The following is a 14,478-nucleotide window of genomic DNA, read 5'->3' on the forward strand; positions in this document are numbered from 1 at the left end:
TGTCACAGAAATAGCCAATGATATTTAGCGAGCTCTCCCATGGACATGGAATGCATCAGACGGTATGAAATGAATTAAAAGGCCTTGAGTCTTGTCTCAGAGTTTATAATTTCAGAAATTATGGAAATTGAAAAATTAATGTTGATAGTTTCTGACATAATACAAAAGCAAACAGAAGAGCAGACCTGCTCTGGGTAATGTTTTTTGCGTGTGGAGGGGTGGGTGTTTTCTTTAATTGCACCATAATCTCCAAATTGCAGACCTTGTCTCCTGTATTCAACCTGGCTACAGAGGCACAGTCATACACAGTCACTAGTGTTTGTCACTAGATAGCTGAAAGTCATGTGCCAGATACAAGCTCAAAGGGTGACCTTTGAGCTGGAGCAGTATGGGAAAACTTCCTGGTGGTAGCCCCAAAATTGATCCTAGAAGAAGGCAGCATTATGGGAGGCATGGAGGAGGAGGATACACATTCTAGGTCTGGGAGACCCTCTGTGCAAATTCATGGAAACTGGAGAAGTCACACCATGTTTGGCAAGGCTGAAATCTAGAGAATTAAAATACTCTTGTGAGGAAAGCACTGTCTCAATATGTTTCACATTTGTTTGCTTTTTTGAAAATGTTTTGGGATGTTCATGGGCTCTTAGAGGGGCTGCCAGGGGCTGGTGTGGCGTGGCTAGGTGGAGTATCATTTTTAGAAGGCTTCACAGAGATTGCTGCCTATACAGGGAACCCCAGAGGCTGGAGGGAGCCTCCCAGCAGAATGGCTAGAGAAACCAGGCTGAAGAAATCCTGAGGGGAATGGAAGAGCAGTACTGGGCTGAACCTGTGTTTTCTAATCATGGAAGCATTAAGGAAACCTCTTAGAACAAAGAAGCATTTTCTCTAAAAACAGAAGGAAGGAAGGAAAGAAAAAAAAGAGAGGGGAATGAAGGAAGGGAGGAAGGAAGGGAGGGAGAGAGGAAGAAAAAGAGGGAGAATAAAGAATAAAAACAAAGAGGAAGGGAAAGTGAAAAAGGAAGAATGGAAAGAAGAAAGAATGAAAAAAGGAAGAGAGAGAAAACAAGAGGAAGGAAGGGATGAGATGGGAAGGGAAAGAAAGAAAAGGAAAGGGAAGGGAAGGTAATGCTTGAGAGCTAATTTGGAGGCATGTTTCAGGCTCCTGGTTCTTCCAGAGCTCCTCTATCATCCTTCTCTTAGAGAAAGTGACACAAACCCAAGTCTCTCCAACTCTTGAAGCCAGGCTCCATCTTGGACTCTAACCCAAGCTCAAGCAGCTGTTTCCCAGGAAGACACTTCCACTGAAGAGACATCTCTGTGATTGGGGGAATTGACACACTCTAAACTCATTTCATACATTTTTGGTATCTTCACAGTATTTTCACACTCAGACAGCCAGGACCTTTTTCAACTGAGCTCATGCCTCTGAGAACGTCAATGTGTTCCAATGAGTTTGTAGAAAAAAATGAGCCATTGTTGCCTAGGATCATTACCTTGGTCAAAGAGCAGCAGGGGCAGTGTGCCATAGTGGCCAGAGGGCTGTCCTCTGAGCCAGGAAGACCTGGATTCTAGACCTGTTTGTCACCTACTGGTTGTGTGCCCCAAATTTGGTAATTTGGTCTTCAGAGACCCAGGCAATTCTCTCAACTATAAGGTTATGTATTGAGAGAGTTTTCTCACCTGAGAGTTCCCTATAGAAGTGAAATGGCAGGTCCAGACTTTCTTCCTAGTCTAAAATAAAGATAATAATCAATGATAACAATGATATCTAGCACTTCATATCACTATGTTCCAGGTCTTAGCATACTAAGCACTTTACACACAGCTCTGGGAGGTGAGGCTACTATTCACACTTAACAGTTGAAGAGACGGAGGTAAGCAGAAGTTCAGTGACTTGCTCAGGATAACACAACTAGTAAGCATTTGTTCAGGTGAGCCTAACTCTTCATGACCCCATTTGGTGTGTTCTTGGTAAAGATACTGGAATTGTTTGTCCTTTCCTTCTCTGATTCACTTTACAGATGAGGAAATTGAGGCAAGCAGGATTAAGTGATTTGTCCAAGGTTATATAGCTAGTAAGTATCTGAAGCTGAATCTGAACTCAGAAAGGTAAGTCTTCCTGACTCAGCTCTGTCACCTAGCGGCCTCAGCTGCTAGTAAATGTATGAAGCTCTATTTAAACTCAGATCTTTCTGACTTTGGGGCCAGAACTGTGCATTGCCCCATCTTGTTGCCTATGATGAGGGTCCTTAACCTGGGATCTGTAAACTTCTTTAAAATTTTTTGATTGATTTCTTTGAGTAACCTGTTTTTTATTTGGTTCATTAAAAAATGTTATTCTGAGTAGGGGTCCCTTGGCTTCTCCAGACTTTGGACCAAGGGGTCCAAAGGTGGAGAGCCCTCATGGTAGAGAAATGGCTTCTATGAGAATAACCTCCAAAGTCATTGCCCAACCTTCTCTGGAAAGCCTATAGTGCTGGGGAGCCACTATGATCAGAGGGGGGCCACTCCTCTCCAGAGTAATGCTAACCACTTGGACAATGTTTCTGACCTCAAACCTCAGCCTGCCTCTTTGTTACTTCCTGTTGCTTCTAGACTCACCCTCTGGGGAAAAGCAGAAGAGGTCAATCCATCTTCTTTGTGACAGCCCTTCCTTCAAATACTTGGAGTCAACCATCTTTTAAGCTCCTCTTCTCCAGGATGACTCTCTCCAGACCCCTCAAATATCCTTAAGAGGCCAGGCTTTGGGGTCTTCCGTTGTCCTGGCCCCTTCCTCTGAATGCTTTTCAGGCTGACCACCACCCTCAGTCAGAGGGCTCTTGTCCTCATTGAGCACCGTTCTTCTGAAAGGACATGCTATACCTAAATGCCTCACTCAGAGACTGTATTACTCGTTCAGCTTTGAGTTCTAGGGCTCAGTGGCTGAGGAGATGGAGCCCAGGACTGAGAGAGCAGAGGCGAGGCAAGACCCTTCACCTTTTGTAAAATGGGCATAATACCCCTGCCCTGCTTCTGACCTCAGAGGAATCCTAAGAACCTGGCCAGAGTTGGAAGGGACCTTTAAGACCCTCCAGATAAGAAGTCTGATGCTAATCACCTGGGTAGTAAGAGACAGAGGCAAAATTGAAACCTGACTCCACTGACTGTAATATACATCCCTCAGATCAGAGGTTTCCATACTTATTTGACCTATTACCTCCATTTCCAAAAAAAAATTACTCAGTACACTCTGAAAATCTACTTTCTTTAACTCTTTAACAGGTTTTTTATTTTTGAAATTTGCATCATTTCAAAAACTGTATAATTTAAAAAATGACACATCTTAAATTGAATAATTTATTGTAAATTTGTGGGGTTTTTCCTGCATTGAAACTTTGTTAATGCAATATTGTATCATGTATCTTATTGTAAACAAGGCATTACATGCACATATTCCTACCAATGCAAGCTGGACTTCTGGGCAATACCTAAGATACTTGCCTGCCAGCACTTGCTTGTTAAGACCTGTCGGCAGCATTTCATGTGCTTATTTGGAAAATAATGCAATCGCTATGATTTTAAATCTGTTAAACAGCAGACGAAACATATACAAATGGTTTTTCAAAATTTTCTTCTCTTCTTTCCTTGTTTCCCCTGTCCCCTTATGTATATTCAACTCCTCTCAATTATAGCTGAGGCTACTATTGGCCCCCTGTATCATTCCAGTGTGTCTCAGAGGATGGTATCAATCGCTTTGGGAACCTATGGGATGGAAGAAGAGCTCTTTTTGAAATACATGTGTGTGTGTGATTGTGTCTGTGTGTGTATATGTATATGTGACTATATATATATGTATCCACACATCTAAGTATATATGTGAATGTATATGTGTAGATAAATGATGGATATTCAGCAAGAAGAGATAGATAGATAGATAGAAAGATAGATAGACAGATAAATAGATAGATAGATAACTAAGTAAGGTGAAATTTTTTGAGGGCAGGAATGATTTTTTGCTTTGTATCCCTGGCAAATAGCTTGCTGCATTGCATATAATGGCCACTTAAAAATTCTTTTGGGACTGAATTAAATATATATGTGTACATATGTATGTATGTGTGAGTGTGTATATACATATATAAATATGTACATATAACATATATGTATAGACAATATGTATTTATTCATATATACACAATTCAATTAAGTAACAAACATTTATTAATCACTTATTATGTGCCAAGCTCAGCTGGAGGAGAAAAAGATCATCTCTCCCTTTAAGGATCTGACATCACAGAGGCTGAGGTATATACATATAATGAGCTACAATCATGTGTAATGCATACTCCAAAAAGTGCCTATGCTGCTTGCCCTTCTTTCTTCACTTGGGAAAGACAGGGATACATTAACTGTATTATAGGTGCGCGTGAACATGCAAGGGCTCAGCTCCAACACAACCCCAAGACTCTACAACTGCAGGCATTTGTTGTAGCTCAAACAGGCTAGAAATAGCAAGCACACGTGTGAATGAACCCTAGTTTTAGAACTAGAGGATCTGAATTTGAATCCTGCCTCTGACACTTACTACCTGTATGGTCTTGGGCAAACTACCTGGTTTTTCTGGGCCTCAATGCTGACATATTTGGAATAAAGCATTCCCCAACCCCTGAGGTCTCTTTTAGCTTTAGAGATATGTTCCTAGGTTCTCTTTCAAGAATATTTGAAGACATCCCATTATCCTCTGAAAGTCTATAGGGTATGAGCATAGTTGGGCACTTAGAGAAATGCGGCTCCAGGTGTACCTACCCTGATAATGTAGTCAGCAGGGAGTAGAGGGGAGAGAGATCCAGGGAAAGGAGGGCAGCTGAAGATTGAGGGGAGGGACAGCTACCCAGAGCATATTCCCATTACTATGAAGGGTAGCCAGTCTGAATGATGGTGATGTAAGGAATAGGGATGTGAGCTCCCTAAGAAGAGAGTGTGGTGTCAGGGCCTGAGAGGAAGACTCATTGGTCCCATCTTACTTCCAGTTCTGGTTCTAACACAGAACCAAGAACTATGAAGTTAATGCTGTCATGCTCATGTGAGGTCCAATGGAGCCAGCTTTGTCTTGATCTAAATAGAAATGGTGACATGTAGCTTTCAGTGAGAGGCGCATTTCTGGCTGCTATGGCTTAATGCCTATGTCTGTACCACATAGCAGCTGGATATGCCTGAAACTCATCCTGCTGGCTGCGTATGAATGAATCTTCCATGCTTGGACTCACCATATGTAGTATATGTACCAGATGCTGAGGGACTATGGGCCCATGTCTGCTCCTCCCAGCCTGAAGTCTGGAGGAGAGAGACTGCCAAGGCTAAGGAGTGGATAGTGCCCAACAACTTTGTTTGGCAACATTTGGAGGGAGAATGTGGTCTTTCACAAGAATGAATTTGAATGTGGTTTCCTATGTCCCATACTCTGTGTGTGTGTGTGTGTGTGTGTGTGTGTGTATGAGAGAGAGAGAGAGACAGAGAGACAGAGACAGAGACAGAGAGACAGAGACAGAGACAGAGTGACAGAGAGAGACTATGCTCCATTGTCAGGTATTTCAAAGGCTGCCAAGAATTTTTTTTTATTGTTGGATATTTTTCTGAGCACACTCTGCAGTAAAGCAGTGCCACCAAGAGAAAAAAAAAGACTGGCCTCAAAGTCAGGAAGTCTTGGGTTCAAATTCTGTTTCTGACACACGTTGGTTATGTGATCCTGAGTGAGTCACAACTTCATAGAGAGTGCCCTAGGCCTAGGCCCTGGGCCACTTTCTATGGTCATAATTTACATGAGTTGCTTATCTTAATCAGCGTAGAGAGTTTTCACCCTGGGGCTCCCCTAAATGATGAAATTACACTCTGTGGCCACTCAGGCCATTCTCCAGCCCCTTGTCTTGTCCCTCAGACTCAGTTCCAGAGAGGACCCAGAGGCACATCTGCCCAACAGCCACAGATGGCCAAATCAAGAATGGTTTGGTTCCCAAGGCTCAGTGCAGGACACAACCATTCTGCTAATAGGGGCCAGGGTAGATCTATTCTGGGTACGCAAAGCTCTGCTAAAAATAGGTTGGGAATCACAGGCTTTTCCGAGACTGAGGAAGATGATTTAAATCAGCCCCAGAGGTAGCAGGTTTGAGACAACTGAGTATGAGTTTCTCTTTTCCAGAACTGTGTCAGTGACAGTTCTGTGTATTTGCCTTAATTTCTCCATCTGGGAAATTTAGGATGATTTGACTCTCTGTTTAGCAATAATCTTGTAAGGATAAGTATACTCTGGATATGCAGTTCATTAAAACAAATACAGGTCAGCCCAAAGCCAAGAAGCTTGGTGAAGTAATGAAAATAATAAAGAAAAGAGTTGGGAGCATGCAAGGTGTGTTTGCTGCTTATGGAAGCTGCAGTTTTCCACATGAGATACCTAAACATATAGATGGGCATCTTGGGGGGAGGAATGGATAGAGATTCCCTCAGTTCTTCCTCATTCTTCTCCAGGGGAAACTGATTTCTTTCTGGAGTGGAACTTGAGAGTGGGGACAGTTGGCTGCCAACTCTTTTCCTCCCTGAGAGAGAAAAAGAGTGGGATAGAATTATTTCTGTGTGTCCTCCTGGTCTGGGAGCATGGTTTTCAAGTTAAGAAGGTACTAGCTTCTCTGGTTGACATCCCTTAAAGGGAAAAGGTAACCCTATACCTGCACACATTAGCTTAGCCTCTTCTTACCAAAAGCTAGTTGCATAAAAGACTATAACAATGATGAATAGCAATTAAATGCCTTTATCCAAGCAAATAATCACCAGGAATTGGAGAAGATATACACATGAGCATATAGTAGAAAATACAAAATAGTGAATAAGGTCATTAGATGGGAATGAGATAATATCTCCGAGAGAGAGAGAGAGACAGAGACAGAGACAGAGAGAGAGAGAAACAGAGAGAGACAGAGGAGGGAGAGACAGAAAGATAGAGACAGAGAGAGACAGAGACAGAGAGAGACAGAGAGAAACAGAGAGAGAGACAGAGGGGGGAGAGACAGAGACAGAGAGAAAGAGAGAGATAGAGAGACAGAGAGATGGGGGAGAGATGAGACAGAGAGACAGAGAGAGAGACACACAGAGAGAAAGACAGAGAGAGAGAGCTTGATTTTTCTGTCCTCCTCTATCATGAACTCTGAAGAGATCACTTCTTCCTAAGTTTATCTCTTCCTCCTAAATCCTAACCTCTATGTATCTTCTGATTGTAACTTTGTGCCACCTGCAATTTTAATTGTAAAATCTGAGATCATGCTAAAAGTTTTCTGGCAAAGGTGATGTCCCCACTTTCCCACCAATTTTCCATTAAGGAGCTTGCCTGTTTTTCTTTATTGGTTCTCATTTGTGAGCATTAGTGTACATGGACTTTTGGTGAGACCCTGCCCATAGACTTGTATCTAGGGAGTCAAAGGAATCTCAGAGATCACGTGTTCCAAGCCTGTCATTTTATGGGTGATGGCACGGAGACAGAGAGATGAAATGCCCAGAGTCGCACAGCTACCCAGGAGCAGAGCTTAGATTGCAGAGTTGTTCCTTTGACTCTTAACTCAATCTTCTTTCCACTGTTATACACACATACACACACACACTCACACACATACACTCTCACGAGGAGGTGGAATGCTTCCTTCCACCAGAAACCATTCATAGTACTACAATGTACTAATGCACTCATTCACTCTATGACTGCCCATTCGTTGCATGCTATTGTCTACTCATTAGATATTTTTTCATCCACTTCAATTTTTTTAAGTATGATTGGTTAGGCCAATGTCTTTGGACAAGCATAGTTTTCATTAAGGAGGAACGCACTGCTGTGTTCCAAGTTTCAATGGAATTATTTACATTATCAGATCTCATGATTATTCTTTTGTGTTTCAGGTCAGTAGGTTTTTTTAATCCTTTATGTCAATGCAGGAATATTCAGAAATATTTTGTATTTTTAAGACAGAAAGGTAGGATATGCAGGCTGCAGGCCATGAGTCTAGGGAGCACAGTTCAGGCAGCAGACTTGCATTTACAGAATATGAATTAATATTGACATGGCCCTTTCAAGTTTGCTTTACCCATACTACCTCATTTGATCTTTGTAATAACACCGTGAGGTAGGTGCTCTTATCATCCTCACCTTACAAATGAGGAAATGAAGGGTAACAAGGGTTCAGGATTTACCTAAGGTATACAGCTACTAAATATCTGAGGCAAATTTGAACTCTGATCTTTCTGAGTTCAAGTTCCATGCTCTATCTCCTATGCCATACAGCTGCCAAATGAACTCTTGAACAGACTATCACCTGGAGATGGTGGGCATATGCACCTACATGGCTTGTCATTACCGAAGCTAGCCCCACACGTGCTTATGGGTATACCTCTCAGGGAACATACTGTTAGAAAGTCAGCTCTTTGAGGACAGATACTTTTGTCTTTGTAATCCAAAAATCTATGCTTGATCTTGGCATATAGTAAGTAGGTGAATATTAAATTCTTGTTAATAGATTAATTGAGTAACCCTCCTGGATGACTGTTCTTGCCCTGTCTTGATTATCTGCTCTTTTCTACTGTTGCTATCCCCCACCTGCTTGTGGGTTTCATATCCTGAGATGATTGCTCTCCTTTGGAGTACGCCCTCAGCGTCTCCCAACAGGAACAGATGGCCACCTTTTCAAAACACTTGAAGAATGTAGGTTTCTGCAATCTTGAGGGCAGTGGCCAGAACCTCACAAACATTCAGAGTCTCCCAAATTCTTTAATTTATCTCTCTCTCTTCTCCACAACTCTGCATTGTGGGTATTAAAAAACATTCTCAGCCCCTGACAAATATTTTCCGTATAATTTTGAAACTCATGAGTATTGATGGGAAACTTAATCCTTATATTTCAAATTCTCTAATATTTAGCTTACTAAAATGTCTCATATAAGCCCAATGTGATGGATAAGAAGTTTAAAGGTCTGGGACAGGAAATCACACATCCCAAGGGAAAATGAAGTAGTATCATTTGGGATTCAATTTTGAAATCCAGTGTCCAAAGACAAATGAATTCTAAACTTGGAATTCTAACTTGTTCCTCTCCTAGTTATTTTGGTTATAATATCCTCTGGAGCATGTTCCAAGCTGGAGAGGAAATAAACAGACTCTAAGAATCAGGGTTTCTTTTACAAATTCAATTTTAAAACTTGTTTCAGGAGTTCTACTTCCGGTGTTCATGACTTTTCATTTTTCTTCAATCATATTTTCATCTCTCAGTGACATCAACCTTTATCTACCTATACCGAAAACTGCTGTCAACCTAATGCTCTTAAGAGGGCATTTTGATTTTCAACATCAGAGGCAGATGGTCTACATGAATAACAATGACTCAATGCCTCAACCTTCTTCTGCAGAATGATCTTCAGTATGGGAAGAAAGAATTCTGGAATTCTACTGAAAGATAGAATCAAATATGCAAGAAACAATGACTAAGGGCCTGCTTTGTACAAGCCATTGTGCTAGGTGTTATTTGGATCACCAAAGGGAGTATAGTCAAGTTGGAGAGATGAGACGTGAACAAGATACAAGCATTCTTTCATGATTCAAGAATCACTGGGTCAAGTTCACAGGGGGATCTCAGCAGCCATTGAGTCTATCCATACTTGAATAAGAAATCTCCTTACCCCAAACCCAATGCAACCAAAATTCAGAGGAATGTAGTAAATTGGGAAATAATTTTTACAGCTAATCTCAGAGATAAAGGTGTCATTTCTAGAATATATAGAGAACTGACTCAAATGTACAACTATACAAGTCATTCTCCAATTGATAAATGGTCAAAGGATATGAACAGGCAATTTTCAGAGGAAGAAATTAAAGATACATAAAATCATATGAAAAAATATTCTAAATCACTTTTGATTAGAGAGATGCAAATCAAAACAACTCTGAGGTACCACATCACGTCTATAAGATTGGCAAACATTACAGAACAGGAAAATGATAAATGTTGGAGAGGTTGTGGGAGAGTTGGAACACTAATTCGTAGTTGGTGGAGCTATGAGCTGATCCAACCATTCTGGAGAGCAATTTGAAACTATGCCCAAAGGGCTACAAAAATGTGCATACCCTTTGACCCACCAATTTCACTACTAGGACTGTACCTCCAAGAGATCATAAAAATGGGAAAGGGCCCCACATGTACAAAAATATTCATAGCAGCACTCTTTGTAGTTGCCAAAAACTGGAAGTCAAGGGGATGCCCATCAATTGGGGAATGGCTGAATCAATTATGGTATATGAATGTAATGGAGTACTATTGTGCCATAAGAAATGATGAACAAGAAGACTTCAGAGAGGCCTGGAAGGACTTATATGACCTGATGCTGAGTGAAAGGAGCAGAGCCAGGAGAACTTTGTGTACAGCAATGACCACAGTGTACAAGAGTTTTTGCTGGTAGACTTGGAACTTTGTAATAACTCAAGAACTTAAAAAAAAAAATTCCCAGTCATTTTCTAAGGCAAAATGCCTTCCACACTCAGAGAAAGAACTATGGAATTCATTCACAGAATGTAGCAGATCATGTCTCTGTGTGTGTGTGTATTATGTTTTGATTTGTTATATGATTTCTTCCATTTATTTTAGTTCTTTTACATAGCATGACTATAGTGAAAATATATTCAATAGAAAAGTATATGTAGATCCCATATAGAATTGTATGCTGCCTTGGGGAGGGAGGGGGGTGGTGGGAGGTAGGTGGGGGGGTAAAAATCTAAGTTTTATGGTAGTGATTGTAGAACATTAAAAAAAAATAAATAGAATAATAAAAAAAGAAAAAATCCCCCTACCACATTTCTGATAAATGATCACATGGTCTTGGAATAACTCCAATCAAAGAGGAATCTCAAGTTTCTCCTTACTCCTGTCTGTCCTCCATTGAGCTGCCAAAATGATCTTTTTAAAGTGTAGATCTGACCACGTCACCTCCCCCGCACCCGACCCCCACAATAAACTCCAACAGCTCCCCATTACCTCCAGCATCAATCACAAAATCCTCAGTTTGGCTTTCAAAGCTCTTAACAACTTTGATTTCTTTTTTTTTTTCATGGCTTAACCCTCTGTACATACTCTGAGATCCAGTGACCTTGGCCGTCCTGATATTTCTCTAACATAATGCCCCATCTCTTGATGATATGCCTTTTCGTCTTCTGTCCCTCTTCATCTCCCTCTGGGGCTTCCGTGGTTTCCTTCAAGGTTCTGCTGGAATCGTACCTTCTGTTGGTGGCTTTCCCTCATACCCTCACTCCAAGTGTCTTCACTCTGAGATTACCTTCCTTCTATGCCGGGTGTATCTCATAGTTATTTACATGTAGTCTCAGCCAAAGTATGCAATCAGTCATTTATGTGTATTCTCCCCCATTAGAATGTGAGCCACTGAAGAAAAGGGACTATTTTTGCATCTCTTTGCATCCTCAGGGCTTAACACAGGCCCTGTCACATAGTAAGCACTTAGTGAATGTCTGTTGACTTAAGATGACTTGTATCACCATAGGCAGCTCATTAAAACTCTCAGAGACTCAGTTTCCACATGTGCCAATTTGAGATACCTGTAGCATATCCCTCACATGGCTTTTGTGAGGTTCAGATACACAGAGAGTGCTTTGAAAACCTTAAACAGGTATCTCAATGTGGGGTGTTATTATCTCTGTAGTCTGGAAAGGTTTCCTGAATGAAGAAGGTTTTATGGAGTATTTAAAAATTAATAGCATTTTGATTATTAGAAAGAATGGAGAAAGATGCAAGAAAGACATGGAGAACAGGATAAAAAAAGATGTGGTTGTGAGACAGTGTCTGAAATGTTTGGGGAACAGCTAATAGGCTAATTTCAATGTCATAGGAATTGGTGGTGAGGCTCTACGGGCAAAATGGGTCTACAACGCTTCGCCAGGGAAACAGTAGGTACACATTCGTAATCGCTGAGCAGCAGGGTGAGATGATCAAAATGCCCACTTAAGAGCATTAGGTTGGCAGCAGTTTTCAGGATGGATCAAGAGATGTGAGAGCTGGAGACAGAGACCAATGAAGATTCTACTATGAGAGTACAGGAAAGTCCTGAACTAGAGCGGTGGCCATGGGTATAGGAAGAAATGTATGGATTCAAGAGAGGGACGGCTGGGACTTGACTCAAAGAGGGATGTCTGGGACTTGAAAATGAATTGACTGTTGGAGGGTCAAAGAAGAAGGAAGGCTTGGAGAAGACTTCCAGGTTTTGAGCTTGGGTGACGGAGAAAAGGACGTCAGCACTCAAAGAAATAGGGAAGCTGGGAGGGGGAACTGATTTTGAGAGAAAAGAGGAGTTTGCTTTCAATTTGTCTGCAGATGCTGGGGTGGGGGGAGGTGTTGTTAAGTGTCGTCAGCTATTTGAAGGTCTGTCATGTGAGAGAGGGGCTAGCCTCATGCTTCTTGGCCCTGGGAAGGTGGGGTGAGGAGGAGATGAGCCGAATGAGGGGCAGTGGGAGAAGGGTCCAAGAGGTGATGCTAATGATCAGATCAGTCCTGAAGAAGAATGAGTGGACTTTCTCCCCAGCAGCACTATTATGGGGTTATATTTGTGGCATTATCAAACTGGTAACTGTAGATGTGGCATAGGAATACTGGGTTGAAGATAGTCATATGACTGTTATCTGTAGGGGAAAGAAGTAGGGCCATGGAAGTGAAAACAATTTCTAAGTGGGAAAGACAACAGAGAGATCCTAGGATCATTGGTTAAAGATGAAAAGGAACTTTTAAACCATGGTGGTGGCCTCTTCCCCAGTATATAGATGAGTAAACTGAGGCATACAGATATTAAATGATTTTCTGAGAGTCACCATCTTTTAAGTGTCTGAGGCAGGACTTCTAGCCATACTTTCCTGATTCCAAGTCCAGAGCTTGAACAACAAACCACCTTAGTGGGGGCATCAAAGACAGAGGACTGATGGCCAAAGGAGTATCCGGACAGTGAAGTCAAAGATTTTCAAGTTCAAATTTTGACTGACAAGTCTTTGGCTGTGTTGATCCTGGGCAAATCACTTAAGTCCCTCTGAGATTCAGTTTCCTAATCTCTAAAATGGGGTCATTTGCATTTGTATTTCAACTTGGAGCTATGTTGTGAAAAAAGTATTTCATAAACCTTTAAGCTCTCTATAAATGTGATTGTTATTCACAATCCTTGCTTCTATTGTCATAATCAAAATGGAAAACAGAAAGACCAACAGTTATCATTATTATTGCCATCAAGAGTTTTGGGTCCTCAACAGCAGAAATCCAATTTCTTTCTAGTCAGATGACTATGGATCCCAAGGCACTGCTGTGCCCTGAGTTGAGTGGTAGAGCGGCCAGTTGTTACATCCCCCTTTGCAAATAATTCAAAGAGAACTTGGTGCCATTTGGGAAGAATGACTACCACAATGGGATGGGATGGCAGTGAACTCCTGTGAGTCCGGTCACCATTGGGCCAATCCCTGCTACTGTATTCTAGTTTTTTGGTTTTTGCTAAGATGTTCTAAGCTTTATTTTGTTTCTAGGCTGCTCAAGGCCCATTCCCCTTTCAATAACCATGTCCTTCCTTCTCAATTCTGATGCTGCACTGAACAGTCATTCCTTCCATTACATCTCTCACTGCTTTTCTGACTTCCTTAATTCACTGTCTCTCAACCCTGGTCACATCTCTGATTTCCCCTCTCTCAGCCTTAGTTTCTTTAACTGTAAAATAAAACAACTGGATTAGATGCTCATCAGGGTTATTTCCAATTCCCAAACCCTTGGTGCAGAGACATTGTTGACGCAGGAGCCAAGGGAGGCTGGACAACATGTGGGTAAGGCCCCAGACCTGGGCACTTGTGACAATGAGCTTGCCAGGCTCTTCTCCAGCTGCACTGGTCTCCACCTGCTGGGTGAACCCACATTCTGGGTCTGTTCTTCTCCAGGCAGCTGTTGGTGTTGGCCGCCCACTGTCCGCAGCCCACATGGATCTCTTATGTTCCATGCAGACTTACTCCCATGCAAGTGATCATAGTCAGAAGCCTGGAAAAAGATCCTGAGATCAAAGGAGAGCCAATTCCCCACCTGTTTCTCCATTCATCCATGTGACTCATTAAAACTAATGAGCAGAGAGCTAGACTAATTGTTCTGGAACAAGGATGATATAATTATCTCGAGAGGAAAATCAGGAAACTACTTTTGATCCTCCCATGGACATCAGTTCCCTCTAAGATTCCTGTAACAGCAACAGTCATATGTATTGCTGCTCCTGCGTATTTAATGAGTTTACTCTGCCAAGGGAGCCAGACAGGTCTAATCAGGTCCTTCCTATCTCTCCAAAGCTGGCAGCTTATTTGAGAGGAGACCTTGATGTTCTCTACTTGAGAAGAGTGATTGAACAGCCAGTCAGAAAAGCCCAAGTCACCGAAGGCCTCAGCTTTGAAAGAGATGA

General features: G+C 41.8%; 1 protein-coding gene across 1 annotated transcript in view; it reads right to left on the reverse strand.

The window, feature by feature from the left end:
* LOC140531354 (anterior gradient protein 3-like) overlaps positions 1-14,031 on the reverse strand; it is a 59,913-nt gene extending 45,882 nt beyond the window's left edge. Inside the window, exon 1 of the mRNA XM_072650331.1 lies at positions 13,884-14,031. Coding sequence (XP_072506432.1) covers positions 13,884-14,031 — 148 coding nt within the window. The remainder of the gene's footprint in view (positions 1-13,883) is intronic.
* Between the last annotated feature and the right edge of the window lie 447 nt (positions 14,032-14,478).

This window comes from Notamacropus eugenii, chromosome 3, assembly GCF_028372415.1.
Source record: "Notamacropus eugenii isolate mMacEug1 chromosome 3, mMacEug1.pri_v2, whole genome shotgun sequence".
Classification (NCBI taxonomy): Eukaryota; Metazoa; Chordata; class Mammalia; order Diprotodontia; family Macropodidae; genus Notamacropus; species Notamacropus eugenii.